The sequence below is a fragment of the Lonchura striata genome, chromosome 4A (assembly GCF_050655825.1).
Source record: "Lonchura striata isolate lonStrDom1 chromosome 4A, ASM5065582v1, whole genome shotgun sequence".
Classification (NCBI taxonomy): Eukaryota; Metazoa; Chordata; class Aves; order Passeriformes; family Estrildidae; genus Lonchura; species Lonchura striata.
In genome coordinates this window covers 4,575,646-4,591,906 of record NC_140742.1, presented here as the reverse complement: position 1 = coordinate 4,591,906, position 16,261 = coordinate 4,575,646, and the positions used below count along the sequence as shown (strand labels likewise).

General features: G+C 44.3%; 1 protein-coding gene across 5 annotated transcripts in view; it reads right to left on the bottom strand.

The window, feature by feature from the left end:
• Positions 1–1,072: 1,072 nt before the first annotated feature.
• Positions 1,073–16,261, bottom strand: part of HDX (highly divergent homeobox) — a 39,402-nt gene continuing 24,213 nt past the window's right edge. For 2 of the 5 annotated variants that reach the window (XM_085570578.1, XM_085570577.1), the window contains exons 7-10: positions 15,518–15,725; positions 12,464–12,543; positions 10,786–10,869; positions 7,537–8,669 (exon numbers count right to left, since the gene is read on the bottom strand). In XM_085570578.1, the coding sequence (XP_085426704.1) occupies positions 8,292–8,669; positions 10,786–10,869; positions 12,464–12,543; positions 15,518–15,725 (750 nt within the window). In that variant the 3' untranslated portion in view covers positions 7,537–8,291. The other 3 variants (XM_077786482.2, XM_085570580.1, XM_085570579.1) reach the window with 3 other exon arrangements.

Sequence of the window (16,261 nt, the reverse complement as noted above, 5' to 3'; positions counted from 1 at the left end):
TGGAATTGCAGGATCCAGGAGCTGTGGGATGCAGGAATTGCGGGATGCGGGAATTGCGGGATCCGGCTGCACCCCGCTCCCGTATCCCTGCCCGCACCAAACCCTTTTCCGTGGGTCCCTTCGGGCCCTTTTGCACCGCTCCAGGGCTGGAATTTTCACTCCCGTCCCCCAGCACAGCCGGGTGCCCCTTCCAGCCCCCAACCAGCACCAGCTCCAAGGAATTTCCCGTTTCCATCCACGTGGATTGGGGCGCCGGTCAGAGGATTCATCTCTGGAGGTTTTTCCCTTAGGGAATGTCAAGGGATGGGCTGAAAAGAGCACAGGGAGCTCTCACTGGGCTCAAAACCAGCTTCAGAAGAACCCCGGAGCTCCCGGGGACCGAGCAGGGTCAGTGCTGGGCACGCAGCGCCCCCCGGGACAGACCCCGACTTGGGAAGGGACATTCCAAACCCCGACTTCGGAAGGGACATTCCAAACTCCACTGTGGGAAGGGACATTCCAAACTCTGATTTGGGAAGGGACATTCCAAACTCCACTGTGGGAAGGGACACTTCAAAATCCACTTTGGAAAGGGACATTTCAAACCCCGACTTGGGAAGGGACATTCCAAACTCTGATTTGGGAAGGGACATTTCAAACTCCACTGTGGGAAGGGACATTCCAAACCTGGCTTTGGAAAGGGACATTCCAAACCCCGATTTGGGAAGGGACATTTCAAACTCCACTTTGGAAAGGGACATTTCAAACCCCAATTTGGGAAGGGACATTTCAAACTCTGATTTGGGAAGGGACATTTCAAACTCTGATTTGGGAAGGGACATTTCAAACTCTGATTTGGGAAGGGACATTTCAAACCCCACTGTGGGAAGGGACATTTCTCTGCTCCTGGGAGAGGGCTCCAAGGTCTCTATAAACTCCAATTCTAAAAAGCCACTCCGTAAATAATAAATTAATTTATACAGTGGGAACTGAAGAATTAGGGCTGAGCCCTGATGTGGATTTAATTCTTGTTGCTCTGAACAAAACTGAACATTTACAAGGCCATTAATAAAGACAGAAACTGAGAAGTTCATATAGGAAAAGGAGTTAGTTCACCTTTATTTCATTTCTCCATAGTCCCAAACTTGACAGACGTAGAAAAATATCCTTGAGTCAGTAGACAAATTTACCAATGCTAAATAGCCCTTTTCTCTGACCATCTGGGCCAACCTAAATACATTTGTACAAACATTACTTTGGGGGGTTTCAATAAAAGGTTCTTCTAAACTATAAACAATAAACTATAGAGGAAAAATTTGAGCTACCAAAGCATGCAGATGAAGGATCTTCCAAAACTTCCAAAAAAAAAAAAAAAAATTAAGAAAGCAAACCAACCTTGAGATGCATTTGGAAGAGAAACCAAACTAGGACAATTTGAGGAAAAAATAATTAATTAAGAGAAGTCAAAGCAAACTCTGTAAAGGATCTGTGGATAAGTTAAAATATCTATGGCACAACTTTTCGCCAAAAAAAAAATTAAGGCGAAGACCAACGTTTTATATAAAAATAGCAGAGCAGGCTTCTAAAGCAGGAAATCAGCATTTCCAATGATGACTCTGTTAATACAAGATTATAAATACCCTTTATATACACAGAAAACCAACTCAATACAAACGTCTGGACTGTTCCTCTGGGCATCTGGCACTCCAAATGCCCAGATCAGGTGTCCTGGACCATAGTGGAGGTACTTCAGTTGAAGGTTTGTAGTAGTTTCTTTGCTACACGTACTGATACAAATCATAAAAGCGAAATATAAATAGTGATTTTCACACAGAAACTTAGGAATATGCTCAGGTTACAAAGCGTAAGGAATTGGCCCAAAAGGAAATGATAAAAGATTTAAAATCATCCATTATCCTGTTTTGCAGGCAAAGGAAAACATCCAAGTTATATAGTAATATTTAAATTTTCAGAATATTTTTTAAAATTAAACTGATTCCTACAGTGAAAATAAAGCAGAAATTATCACAGTAGAAGATTCATTATCTCTTCATAAATACAGCAGTTGGTTTATCTGCCAAGATCACTTAGAAATATCATTATTATGGGCATTTTCATAAATTTCCAAGCCTAAAAGTTACCAGTTGCAAGGACATAAACCATCTTTGTATGGATGTATTTGACTAATTTTCAGAACTATGCAATTAATATGCAGCAGACACAAAAATAAGAGCAAATGAAATATATTTGAGAAGAACTCCATTAACATTTCAAGTTAAAATACCTTTGTAGAGCTACTGTGATCAAGTTCAGTGTATCTGTGCACATTATAAATCTGCATCTGTGTGTGTTCACACACACACAGTAATTCCAGAAATAACCCCAGAAATTATAAAATTCCTACTGGAGAAGACAATTTTCCCCCAGCACAACTGAGTGGATTTGCCAATGACTTTTTGAACTGTATTTCACAAAATCTGCAGATAAAGGAGAAGCTCTTGTTTTCCACAGCACAGGAACCTTTTAGTTTACTGAAATTTTCTTGACTAAAGCCCAGAACCTTCATTTCTGCCTCCTTGTGCCTCATCCCCTCGTGCATCCTGCCACCCTCCCCCTGTGCTCCAGGGAGAGAAATGTGACAGGGGAAATTCAAGGACCCCTTTTCAGATGAAACTTGAAAACAAACGTGGTCTAAATCTACATTTGACCTCACTTTCTTACTGACCCATTTTAACACTTCAAAATTCTTTCTACAAGGTCTCTATAAAGTTAGGAGGGGAAAAGGAAACAACTGAAACAAAAATCTGTGGAGGTATTTATGAACTGTGATGTCTCAGAAAGTGTAAAACCCTTTTCCTCACAGTGCTGAGATCACTGACTGCTCTCTCAGACTCAGACATCTGATGCACTGAGCAGTGTTCCAACAATCATTAATACCAGAATTAAGGACAACACCCATTTCTCACAGTAACTGCACCAAAACCAGCAGAGCCACCCCACCATTTTTCAGCTTTAACATAAATATTTTCTCCCATTATTCCATTATTTCCTTCTCCGTGGATTGTGATGAACACAAATACAGAAAAATAGCATTAAAATAAAAGCAAAGTGATGGCTCACACTGAGCAAAAACCAAACACAAACTGAGGGATGCATGTTGGGAATAATTTATTGCCTATAAAAGGTTAAAAAAAAATTCCTAAGTTCACATTTTCTGTGTGGGTTTAAGGGGTGTCACATTTCAGAGGTAGCGTTGTGTAAAATGTAAAACAGAGCTGGAAAAGAGTTAGTGACTTAGTTCATTAACATGGGAATATGTTCCAGAGCCAAAGCACTGACCTGAACTGTTTTCCTTCTAGGAACATCCTCGAACACCTCCTTCAGCCAGGAGGATTTGCTCCTTTGTGGGAAAAGAACCCCCACAAGCCCAAGGCTCTGCCCTGTTTCTGTTGCCTTCTGACCAAAGCAGCTGCTGGTTTTCAGAGCAATAAATACTCTAAACTCCTGTTCTTCCATGGAAAACACCCATTTTGTAGTGCTGCTTTGACTGCTTTTTTTCTCCCCAAAACTTTTCAGATTTCACATTTGGTCAATGTGGTAAAACATTCTTGATGAAAGGAATCCACCAGCACAATCCAGCACTCGTGTTCTCTGCAGCCAGGTGGAGTCTGCTCACTGACCACCCCTAACTTTGCTCAGATTTGGGGCAGAAAAGCAGAGTCTGGCCAGGTTCCAGCCCTCAGCCCCTGGGCTGGGGGAGCTGGGCAGGGGCTGCAGTTGGACATCAAGCTTTGGGCTGGCACTGCTCCTGTGGCAGGAATTCTGTGCTATTCCCTTTTTCTGGGCACATTCCTGTCCCTCCTCACAGCCTGAGAGCAGAGCCAGCAGGGTCAGTGCTGTGCAGGACTCTGTGCTCAGTGCCAGGGACACAGCAGGGCAGGAGGTCCCTCGGGGGAGGGCAGATCCATCTGGAGCAGGGATTCCCATTCCCAAGCCAGGAGGTCCAGGATGCTGCTGGTTTGTTCCAGCACTCACCAGTCTGAGCCCAGCAGCACACACAGCTTCTCCCCCTGGGGAGCAGGCTCTCTACAGCTACTGCCCAGTTCAAGGTGAGGACAGAACCAGGACATTCTTTTCCTCACTCACAGGGCTGCAAAGCCCCAAACTCCTCATTTCACATTTTTTATTGCCTTAGTGAAAAAAAATACTTGGAGAGATTAAAGTGCAGAGCTGCCTCCAGGGCACTCCAGAAACCTCGTACGGTTCATCTGTTCAGGTATCTTTAAACCTGCTCCAAATTCACCTTCTGGAGTATTTATTATTTTATTGGAGTATTTCCTGCTACTGTCACTCCTGTCAGATCTATGGATGTGACTGAAGCATCACCTGCAGGGAAAGGGAAGCAGGCAGAGCTCCAGGAAATAGGGTTTCAACCTTGCAGCATCAAAAGCAGCTCCCCAGGGAGAGCCTGTCCTGCCTCTGGGTAAAGTGTCTGTTCTGGGCTACTTTCCCACCTGGGTTTCTTCAGAAAGACATCACTGATGCTCCCACGGATGCTTTAGGAATGAACAATGCCAGGGAAGTCACTGTTCATGGACAAAATAAACGAGACACTGTGCAGGATGGTCAAACATTGCTACGTGGCCACAGGAAGGTGACGAAACCACCAGCACGAAGCCCTTCTGCTGCAGTGATAATTCACATTACAGTCACTCACTGGGGCAGAGAGGGGGCTGATTTCTGTCACCCTGAAAATAACAGCATGAGCTTCATCTCCTATGGAAGGTTATGGAATGATGAACTGCACTTGCTGCAGGTGTTTGTTACTGTCCTACAGACAGGGGAAACATCCTGAACCTAAACCCACCCCAGAGCCACCCCACTGCTCTCCACCAACATTTAACCACCACTAATGGTAACAGCTCGATTTTTGTTGGAAATACACACTGACACTGAAAAAAACCAGCCATGGAGCTGTGCAGCATCTTTCTCCCCAGATTTTGTTATTCAGGGATAGAATTTATCCTCTTTTTTTTCCCTGACTATCCTGTAGTGTTGTCAAGTATCCCAGGCTGTGTTTTGTCTCCTCACAGGAGAAGGGACCACAGAACATCCCCAGGGATGGGGTGGGCCTTGCCCAGCTCATCTCAGCTGCACATCCAAGAGGATTCCAGCCTCCTGGAGAACAGGGACTGACATCATTGCTTGTATCCAGCAAACAGTTCATTCAAAATTCATTCCTTCGATTTGTTTGGGTATGAAATAGCAGCAAGACAGCAAAATAGGAATCATCAATGGAAGTTTTTCTTGCAGGAAGGCAGATGATTTAATTGACCATGAAATTGAGAACTCCTGTTAAGAGTATCCTGCCCTCTCTCATGAGAATTCAAGTGGAAGAAGCAGGAAAACAGGGTCCAAATAGTGGCAAATCCCAGCACTGTTTTTTGTAATTTCACAGAAAACAAGAGGTTTCATTGTCAGTGGCACAAATTTCCTGTCTAAAGAGAACAGCAATAGAAACCATTGTCGGCCTGGCATAGAAAACCCTTTATAAATAGTTTTTCTGAGAATTCCAGCTCAGCTCTGTCCTCCCTGTGAAGGACAGCACTGTGAGCTCTGCTCACAAACCTCATTTCCACTCAGAGTTTCAATGCCTCAGCTCACACACAGGCCCAGCAGCCTGGAACTCTGGGCTTTCCCTGTGGAAGGGTAGCTCTGCTGGGAACTTACAGAACTGTACAGGTGGCAGAACTGAGAGACTTTTGGTTTTCCAGAACACCTTTTAAAACCATTCCTGCCCTTTCTGCAGCTGGCATTTTACAGTATTGCTAAAAGCTCCTCATGCCCAAGGAGAGGAGAGACTAAAGACCTGAAAGAACAGAGCTCACTACTGATACTAAACAAAAAGAGCTGTACAAGTGATTAGGGAGGAACTGATCAGACTGAGAAAACCCTAAAACCTGAGTCTAATCCCAGTATTAAAGGAAAAAAAAGGTGTTATTTCCCCACCACTCCGGATTTTCTGAGCTACACCTTGGACCTCCCACTGAAATTAAGGGGGTAACTTACTGCATGAACAAAGACTCCCCAGAGTCAATTATTATTTGGCATAAAATGGGAAGATCAGGTTTTTTACCAGACTGAAGTATCTGTGTGAAAAATACTTGCTGAGGGAAATCCAGGTTAGAATTGGAGCATCAATGCCATGGGCAGGGACAAGGAACATCCCACAGAACCATCCTGGAGGAGAAGAGCTCCAGGACTGAGACCTGCCTTGGACTGGTCACCACCCTGTCACTCAACCACAGCACCACTGCCATGGCCAGGCACTCCCTGGACTCCAACACACCCCACTGAATCCACCTGAGCATCTCTGCACAGCCATTCCACCACAGGAGGGAGGGACTCAGTGCCAACAGCTCTGGGAAAGAAGAAATTCAGTTCAGCCCCTGCCTGCAATCCAGATCACAGTTTAGAAATGGCACTTGCCAAAAAATGCACCAGGCAGGGCTTCAAAGCAGATCTGCAAAGCACACTTCCAACACTGGAAAACCTTTCAGGATGCAATGACAGCTGTGGAATTCTGACTGGCTTGGTAAACTGGAGCAAAGTTTGTGGAAAAACATAAACCCAAGAATTAAAATAATAAGCAGTACTTTAGTATTCAGGCATTGACAAATAAAAACTGAGACTACAATCATTAAACTCTAAAGAGTGTAAACATCCAATCCCATTACTACTGTATTAGGAAATTGTGTCCTGCAGCTATCAGGGTTCCCATTTCCACCTAATTTCTTCCAACACTTATCACTGCTTCTTTGCATTAATAATTTATTCATGATAATTCAATTTTTTCAGTTAGCCTTTCAAGGTTTTTCAGCTATTTTGGTCAGAAAAATGGAAGATTTAACAATCTCAAATCAGAAAACAAAAAACACTTCATTTAATTTCAGGTTTTCAAGCACAACTCAGAGAAAGCCCGTTATTCTATTTGGATCCCAAATTTTTAGTCCACCTACCTGAGTAAAAATGGGGAAAAATATAATAAACAGGCCTGGGGAGCACGTGGAGCTGGAGAATTCACTGCGTGTGTTTCCCATTCTTCCATCCCTGCTCAAAAAGACTTTGCTACAGAATTGTTCTGGAGAGTCAAAGTTAATCCTACCCAAGGCCAAGCTGCTCCCAGTGAACCCTTCCCTCACCCAGTTCTTTGATTTTCCAAACCCAGCGCTGCCAATTGCTGGGCAAAAGCTGTGAGGAGCCAGAGCTGCCCTCCAGCACAGGCTGAGAACTCTGCAGAGCAAAAGCCTCTCTGTCCCCTGAGCCCTGCACCTCCCGTGGGGTTTGTGCTCTGTCTCCTGCAGAACAGGGATCACAAACTGTCTGAGTCTGTGATCCTGCAGAACAGGGATCACAAACTGTCTGAGGCGTTCTTCTCCGACAGCGACGAGAGGCTGAATGAGGTATCGTCGAGCTCCGGGGAGGTGTGGTTGAAATCCATCTCTTCAAGTTCAGGAGGTAAGTCTGAAAGCAGAGCCTACAAAGGAAAAACATACCTAATATATGGTATATACACTGCTAGGTGTGGTTTTTGATGTCAGCAGTTGTCGGAACTCAAAATGTCCCTCAGACATTTTTGGATGTTCCGGGCCCAGGTCAGAAGCATTTGAGACCCTGGCAGGCAGCTGGAAACAGCTGTGATTTTGGGTTTGAAGCATGGAACGATTTACCAACCTTGCAGAAAGAACAAGAAGTCACAAAAGTTTAGATATTATAGTAGAAGTAGTCACAAAGTAGAGGGAAGAATTTTTGAGTGCTGTACAGGGGGTTTTGGTTTTGTACATGGGGGTCAGAGGTTTTAAGATGGAGGGATTTGGGCCTGCCCTGTCCTTCCTCTTTCTTCTTCCTTACCTCCATGTTCTTGGTGATGTTGGCACTCACAGATTGGTTTAGGGTAGAAAAGCACCATTTAATATAGGTAATAGGCATTGGGAAAAACTGTAACCATGTAACATGTAATGTACCATATAAAAGATAGAAAATCACCATTTAATATAGGTAATAGGCACTGGGGAAAAACTGTAACCATGTCACACGTAATGTACCATATAAAAGATAGAAAAGCACCATTTAATATAGGTAATAGGCATTGGGAAAAACTGTAACCATGTCACACGTAATGTACCATATAAAAGACAGCAGCAGCCCTGGGTGGGAGAGAAGAAGCAGTCGGGGTCAGAGAGGATGTCAGGGTGTGTGTGTGCCTCTGCCTGAGCTGTGAGCAAACCACAGCAGCCCAAGGAGAAAATCTTTTAGATAACTTGCAATAAACTGCCTTGAGACCAAACAACAGAGACTGCTGAGCCTTTCTTTGGAAGCAAAGGTGGGAGGAGTAATTTTTCCACCACACGGAGCCACCCCTGACCTAGGGTGAGCTCCGGCAAGCAGTGATTTAAACAAAGAGTGAGAAAATTATTTGAGATCATAATTTGAGCCTCTGGAGTAAACCCAAGGGAGGGATGCAACACAAAAGGACAAACAGGTATTAAACCTGCTCCAGGATTTACCTGCTGCTGTTCCTTATCATCTGATTTAATTGCAAGTATCAAACTCCGGGTAAACATCTGCAGTTCAAAATATTTCTGTTTGTGGCTCTCCAGCTGGCTCTCGATGAACCTGACTTCTTCATTCTGTGGGGGAACAGAGAGCTCTGGGAATGATCTCAGAACCATGGAATCCTTTAGGCTGGAAAAGTCCCCTAAGGCTGAGCCTAACCATTCCCCAGCACTGACCATGTCCCCAAGTGCCACATCCACGTGTCTGTTAAATCCTTGCAGGGATGGGGACAGGACAAAGCACTGGAATAACCACACCTGAACACCCCTGGGTTAAAACCAAACTATTTTTAGTGACAATGACAACCAAAGCCCAGATCTCTTCCTAGAAGTGATCAGGGGCCGAGAGAAGCGACAGCGAATAAATTCCATTATTGCAGCAGAAGGCTTGACACAAAAAACGGGAAATTACTTGAAAATTCCTCAAAGCTACCACAAATTAAAAGATAACATCCTCCAGTGCAGCTGGTCTTGATGTGGATCAACTGTCAGCTCACCAAGCTCCTCAGGATCCCCTGGCTTACAGAATAAGCAGGAATATCACAGAGTGACAGAACAGTTTGGAAGGGATCTTAAAGATCATTTAGTTCCAACCTCCACAGAGTGGATTAATGGGGCTGGAACCGGATGTAATATATTACAAAGTGAAGAAATATCAATAATTTGTGTGCTTTGGTTAAAAAGGCATTTTCCCAATCAATACTTGCTAATCTCTTAATTAAAAATTCAGATTTGGTAAGTATTTCCATTTATTCTCTTCTCTTCCAAACTTATTGGATCAAAATGCTAAACCTGTTGATCAGTGCAGAGCTAAAATTAATTTTCTCTGGTTATTCACTTTTGCAAATATCATGAAAATCAAACTGTTTATTTAGGTTACAAGATCAAAGGCATTGCTCATTTTTACAGAAGTGCTCTGCTTAATAGCACCAACTCATGAGAGAATAATGAAAAAAAACATGACATGCATGCTCATACTAGCTAGAATTCAGCTTTAGCTGACGTGAAAAGCTGTGACTACACGATGCTCTAAAGGTTTGCAACAAACCTTTAGAAATGGTTGCATTTTTGTTGTTTTTTTTTTCCCAGGAAATTCACTTTTTTTCAGTGAAAGCACTGCTCACCACACTATTCCAGGTGATAACAGCTCTGGGAATGAGAGAGAAATATTTGGGCTGCAATTTTGAAGCTTCTATAAAAAATCAGCTGAGTTCTTCCCTATGGATACTTAGCAGATGCCTGTTTAGCTCTGGATTTTGCCCAGCCCAGGAAGAATTGAGGTTTAGGCAGAAAACTCAGGGAGCAATCAGTGCTGTCACACAAAGCCCTGGCTCTGCAGGGCACTGTCACAACAAGCCTCTCACTGCACTGACAGGTGACATTAAGAAAAGGTCATTCCCTCTCTGATTCATTCTCCACTGCCCTTCCCAGGAAAACACTGCTGGAAGGAGGAATTTCTGTTCTGAAGAGATGATCTGTTTATTATTTTGCTTATTGATTATTATCAGGAGAACAGACCTGGTTTCTAAGGGGAAAAAAATCAGCAATGGAGGTAAAAGCCCAAGGAAAGGTGGAATTGTGGCGACTCCTGGGAGAGCAGCACAGACACAACCCTCAGCAGGAGCTGGCAGGATCCAAGTGCTTCTCCTCCTCCCACAGCCACCACTCCCAGGCATGTCCTGGGGAATGCCTTCTCCTCAGATCCCCCCATTCCAGCAGAGGATTTCTTCCAGCTGTTCAGTGCCCACCACGCTGCAGGAAAAGCCTCGCAGCATTCCAAGAACAATTCTGCTGGAATGGCTCCATAAATCCCTTTGTTGGGACACATGGAGGGAGCTGCAGCTCTGTAGAAATGGGGTTTTCAAGGGGATGCTGATCCAAAGGACTCTTCCAAATGAATAAATATGGACGTTTTACCTAATTGACAAAAATCTGGGGAGCTTTTTATACTGAGTTTCTAAAGATACCTTAAGCACAGTGTTAAGGCCAAGCTTAACACTGACTAAAACTCAGAAATACAACCCATTTGGGTTGAAACATGGGAAAAGGTGGGATGAGGGCATGATGTGCACGCTGGGAAAACAGAAGAGGAGCTCAGGATCCCACAGGCTTTTGCTGAATTCCTGACAGGTCCACCCCCTGAACTCCCTGGGGATTATCCCACTGTCCCTGACATGGCCTAATCACTCACCTTGTAATCCAAAAGAGAACTCATCTGATCCACTTCAGAATTGCTGATCAGATCACTCTCCTCATCATCCAAAATTTCTATTTTCTGAAATAGAAACAGACAGTCCATTCCAACATACAGAGGAGACAAACAAATGGGGATCCACATCCCAAAGGAGCAGGAGGGAGGAAGGAGGAAGGGAAGGGTGAAGGATGAAGGAGGAAGGATGAAGGAGGAAGGATGAAGGAGGAAGGAAGGAAGGAGAGCTCTGTGCTGGCTCCTGAGCAGTTCTGAGCAGTGCAGCCCCATTAGATGGCAATCATGCACCTCAGCCAGGAGATCCAGCAGGAATCCAGTGGGAGCTGCTGCCATGGAGACTTGGGCTGTTTACAGAGGAGGAGCTCCCTGGCCCAGCTTTTTGACTTGAAGTTGCACATTTATCTGCTCTGCTCTGTTGGTGTAAAGGAGGGTCTGGACATTCGTCCCTCTGGATAAACCAGCCATCACAGCAAATCCTGAGCTACTCCTGGCCTAAAGAAATCAAAGAGTTCTCCTCTGACCCTCCCTGGCCACAGTGCAAGGGAAATGCCCTTAGCTGTAGGGGTGCTGATCCAAAGGACACTTCCAAATGCACAAATTTTCACCTAATTCACAAAAATTTGGGGAGCTTTTTATACTGGGTTTCTAAAGCTACCTAAAGCAGTGTTAAGGCCAAGATTAACACTGACTAAGACTCAAAAATATGTCCCAAGTTTTTTACCTGTTTTTAATTGTTTTGACAGTTGTGAACATTTATGAACCTCTCCACAATAAGTTAAAGATATTTTCCTATTTTTTAGGATGGTGGTTAACCCAGTGTAGGGAAGGGCCACCACTGACCCAATCCATGTCCATGGGTTATTCCTGAGGTGCTAATTCAGGTTTTTCCTGCAGCATGTGGTCCCTCCTGCCTGCACACCAGGAATTTCCCTGAAATCACTGAGGAAAAATCCTTCCAGGGGCATTCCCAGCTCTCCCTGGCAGACTCACCAAGCTCCCAAGCCCTGTGCTGAAGGCAGGGAGGATAAAGAACATTTGGTGTGCTCCAGTGTCTGCCAGCCCAGCTGAAGTGACAACAGCTCAGAGCTTTGAAGTCCCCAAGTTCTGCTGCTGCATCAAACCCTCAGGAACACTGGGACTCAAATATTTTTGGTTTCAGACTCAGCTTGAGGGAAGAGTCTCTACAGAACTGCCAAACATTCACATTCCCCTTCTCAGACACACTTTTTAAGATAGGAGGGGAAGAAACAGATTAGAATTTCAAATAGGAAAACCCTATCTCTTATGCAAATACAATGTATTTTAATCCAATTTTAAGTGCATTTAAAAAAAGTTTTGTTACAGTGTTTCAGAAAAAAGTATGCAGAAACTCTTCCTTGGGTTTGTTCCACTGCTGTCTCAAATGACAAAATCTGGGGTTCAGGCACGTTGGGGAGCTGAGTCTCTTGGGCACCATCTCTCCAAGCCATTTCTATTGAAGGTTTGAGGGTTTTTTCCTGCTGTGTTTTAGAACGTTTAGTACAGTTTTGAAGCTCAAATAGGAAGGTCTTTTAACACACACAACTGAAGTTGTCACCTAGCGAAAAACACAAGTGCTGGACAACAACCTCAACATTAATTAAGGAGTTATTAATTGGTGGAAAAGGCAAGGTAAACATACCACATTATCAGTGGAAACTGGATTCTGGTCATCGTCTTTGTGGCCAATTTCTTCATTTTGAAGAGCTTCATTTGTCTCTTCTGCAGAAATAAATTGGTTTTGTCAGATTTCATTCCAATTTTATGCTGAAGGACCATTAATGGTGTTTACCACTAAATGTCACAGCTGCTAAATCCAACAGCAAAGTCATCGTATCAATGTCTAAGCATAAACAGAATATCTGCCTTATTAAAAAGACCTCCTGTCACAAGCATTTCAGGCCAACATCAAACCAACTGCCACCTGAAACAACAACAAAACTCTCAGTTATTCTCTGCACCAAAACCTTCCCATTTTTAGGTTCAGGTTGGTATATTGAAAGGTGAAGAGTTTCACATCAGAGATGTGCAGAAGACAGGGTTTTTTAAAATAAAAATTAATTCCTACATGAAAAATCCTGCATTCCCTGAAATTCTGGGGTACATATCTAAATCCCCCTTCCCCCTTCCAGATACTGATGGGTTTTGAACCAAAAACTGATCAGATTATGGCAGATGCTTATCCCCAGTGAACCTGAAGTGCTTTTTTATGTATAAACACTTGAAAGCAGAGATTTTACCCTGGTATTTCAACCACAAAGCACGAGATGATTCCACTGACCTTAAAGGCCAAGGAGAACCCAAAACCCAAAGAAAGGTCAGTCTATTTACTCCTAAAATTGAAGTTTGTTTCTCATATTTACTTGGCTTCTGCATATTAAAATATAAACCTATGATACATATTAAATATAAAGAGGAAAAGAAGGAATGGGCAGCAAGGTTCAGGTAATTCCAGGGTCTGTCACCTCCACTCAAACACAGGGAAACCAGGATTTCCCTGGGATTACCAAAGACAGGGTAATGTTTAGGCCAACCATAGAGAGCCAGTTAAGGGTTTTAAACAAATTTTAAGCTAAAAATCTCTAAACTGAGCAAATTTGATTGGGAATTGTTTCAAATGAACTCCATGTGGCAGCTCCATAGGACAGTTCGTGCCAGGAGCACACGGGATCAAAGGGGAGCAAGGAAGGGTGGAGGTCACTGGGTGAGGTCCCTCCTCAGGGACATCCCAGGGCACCAGGAACTCTGCAACCCTGGCAGTCACCCCTTGGATTCAACAGCTGAAGGAAGCAGCTCCCTACAGCAACTCCTTAAATATTCATCCTCAGCTCACAGAACCAGCACAGCCCTAATGGCCTCCACCTACACACTGTGGATTCAATTAACACACAATTAAAAAAGGTGAGGCTATATGAGAGCATTAATGATCTATTTGGCATTAAAGCACAGCTTATTTTTTTATATTTACACACTATATTTTAAAAGCAGAAGCCATCAACTTTAATTACTCTAATTAAGTGACCAAAATTTGCTTTTGTCTGTCCTTCAAAGTGGTTTTTTTTGCTGTTGTTCTTTTGGTTTTTTAATAAATTTGGACCAAATGTTACAAGTTCTCAAACATTAGAACAGTTCCCTATCTGTGACTGAACATAACCCATGAGTATTGGGGGAAATATTTTCCTGAAGTCCAAAACCAGCTGAGCTGCAGCAGTGAAACTTCCTCCTTTGAACTGGAGAAATGAACAGACATAATTGTAGTGGGAGAACAAAGTAATGAAGGTGGGATTCATGGATGCTGTGAAAATCCTGTTTCCTTGCACCTCCTTAGGTTTTGACACTAATAATGCACCCAAGTGTTCAGCCTCACCTTGCCTGATGAAAGCCTGGCTCAACCAACACAGAGTTATTCCTCACTTGAGCTACAGACACTTCAGACTTCCCTGTCACCGTTTTCTCTCAAGCAGATCTGACTTAAATCAGCTCCTTCCACACCTCAGGCAAATCAAGGACTCTGAGATTCCTCATCTCACTTGGCTTTCAATCACTTGACCCATTTCTTCACCATCTTATTCCCTCTACAGTCGAGTATGACAAAGCTCTCCAAACTCATTCCCAGCCGCCTCCGTTCCCCTGGCTCTTCCCTTTAAACTGTGCTGAGGAAATGACAGGATCAGGCCTGGCACACTGAGCTGCCGAGCAGCAGGCCCGAGGTCAGACTCTCTTTTAGCTTGGAGAGCAAAGGCTGCATTGATCTCCTCTAAGCAGAAGCACTGGGAGCAATTAGTGAGTGGGGGATGTGCTGGACTCATGGACAGGAGGGGCAGGCAGACATCGATCCCATGTGCTCCTGGGAGGGAGGAGGGAATTCAGTTGAAGGCACTTCTCACTCCAGATCCTGCAGTTTACTGAGGATACCCCCTGTGTGTGCAGCTCCAAGGCTCCTGGGCTGTGCCCTGCCTCTGGCTTTGATCTGCTGGTTGTGTTTGCCTGTCAGACACAGCAGCGGGAGGCCTGGGCAGCTCCTTGTTCCAGCCTGAGCTGAGGGGCTCCCTGCCAGGAGAAATGGGAATGCACAGTCCCAGCAGCTCTGCTCAGCCCCAGCAGCAGCTCCAGCCCCACCAGTGCTTGGGGTGGCTCAGGATCACAGGGATGGAAGTGTGGAATCATGGGTTGGGATGGCAGGGACCTTAAAGCTCATCCAGTGCCACCCCCTGCCAGGACAGGGACACCTTCCACTGTCCCAGAGTGCTCCCAGCACTGTCCAGCCTGGCCTTGGGCACCTCCAGGGATGGGATGTCAAATGGAATGGCCATTCCAGGTGGCTGGGAAGAACTGAGCAGTTGGCAGAGAGCATTTTTGAAATCTGGCTTCCTTGGGAAGAGAGGCTTCCCCACCTGTACTGGCTGCCCAACTCTCACTTGCACCAGCAAAATATGAATTCTTGACTTCATTTCAGATGAATCTGGCAGAAACTGGGCTCTTATGACCAAAGGTTTCTCCAATCTTTGTACAACAAACCCAACAAAACTCAGAGACACAGAGGTAGAAGAAAGAGACCAAACAGTACCTTCAGCCCAGGCGGGGTGGAGCACTTGTGACTCTGTCAGACGTTTTTGAATGTGTACAACAGAATCCAAAGCATGCACACTGCACAAAATTGAAAATATAGGCACAGTAGTAACTGCATTCCAAATACCTTGTGAGCTTCCTTCAGATAAGCAGATTGATACTTCATCATTCCTATCATTATCATCCCCCACTTCAGTAGCAGTTTCCTCTCCTGGATTAAGTGCTGATTTAGAAACAAATTCAGATTGATCAGAGAAATCAGCAGGACCTCCTCTAGGGGGTGGGACCTCAATCCCCATTAAACGATATTTCCGTCTTCGATTCCCAATCCAAGTCTTGTAAGAGAAATAAACATGAATGATATCAGAAACTATAACAAAAGCAACAGGCCCCCAACCAAGTGACATCAGCACATCTGAGCTACAGGAGCAGGGGTGCAGCCAGCAGTTCAGGGAGCTGAGTATTCCCCAGTATTGCACCCTCCTGAGGCTGCTTCCCGAAATCCTGTGCCCAGGTTCAGCTTTCCATGGGAAACAGGGAGGTGCACAGCAAAAGAAGCAATAGGTACACGTGGCAGCAAGGAAAGCGCTGATTGGAATTGAGAATATAATAGAAAAAAATAATGCTTTGCAGTGAGGCAGAGGGACAATTTGTCCATAGAAGCCTTGGTAGCTCCAGCCTTGGAGGTACTCAACATTTTACTGAATAACATCCTGAGAAACCTGCTCAATTCCAAAATCCTGCTCCAGATAAAGAGCAGGACTAGGTGACTTTGTAAGGTCTCTGCCCCCCTAAATTATTCAACAAATTTAAAATAAGGTCTTTGATCCAGGTTCTCCTACTCTGCAACTTCCAAAAGGGGACTGAAGCA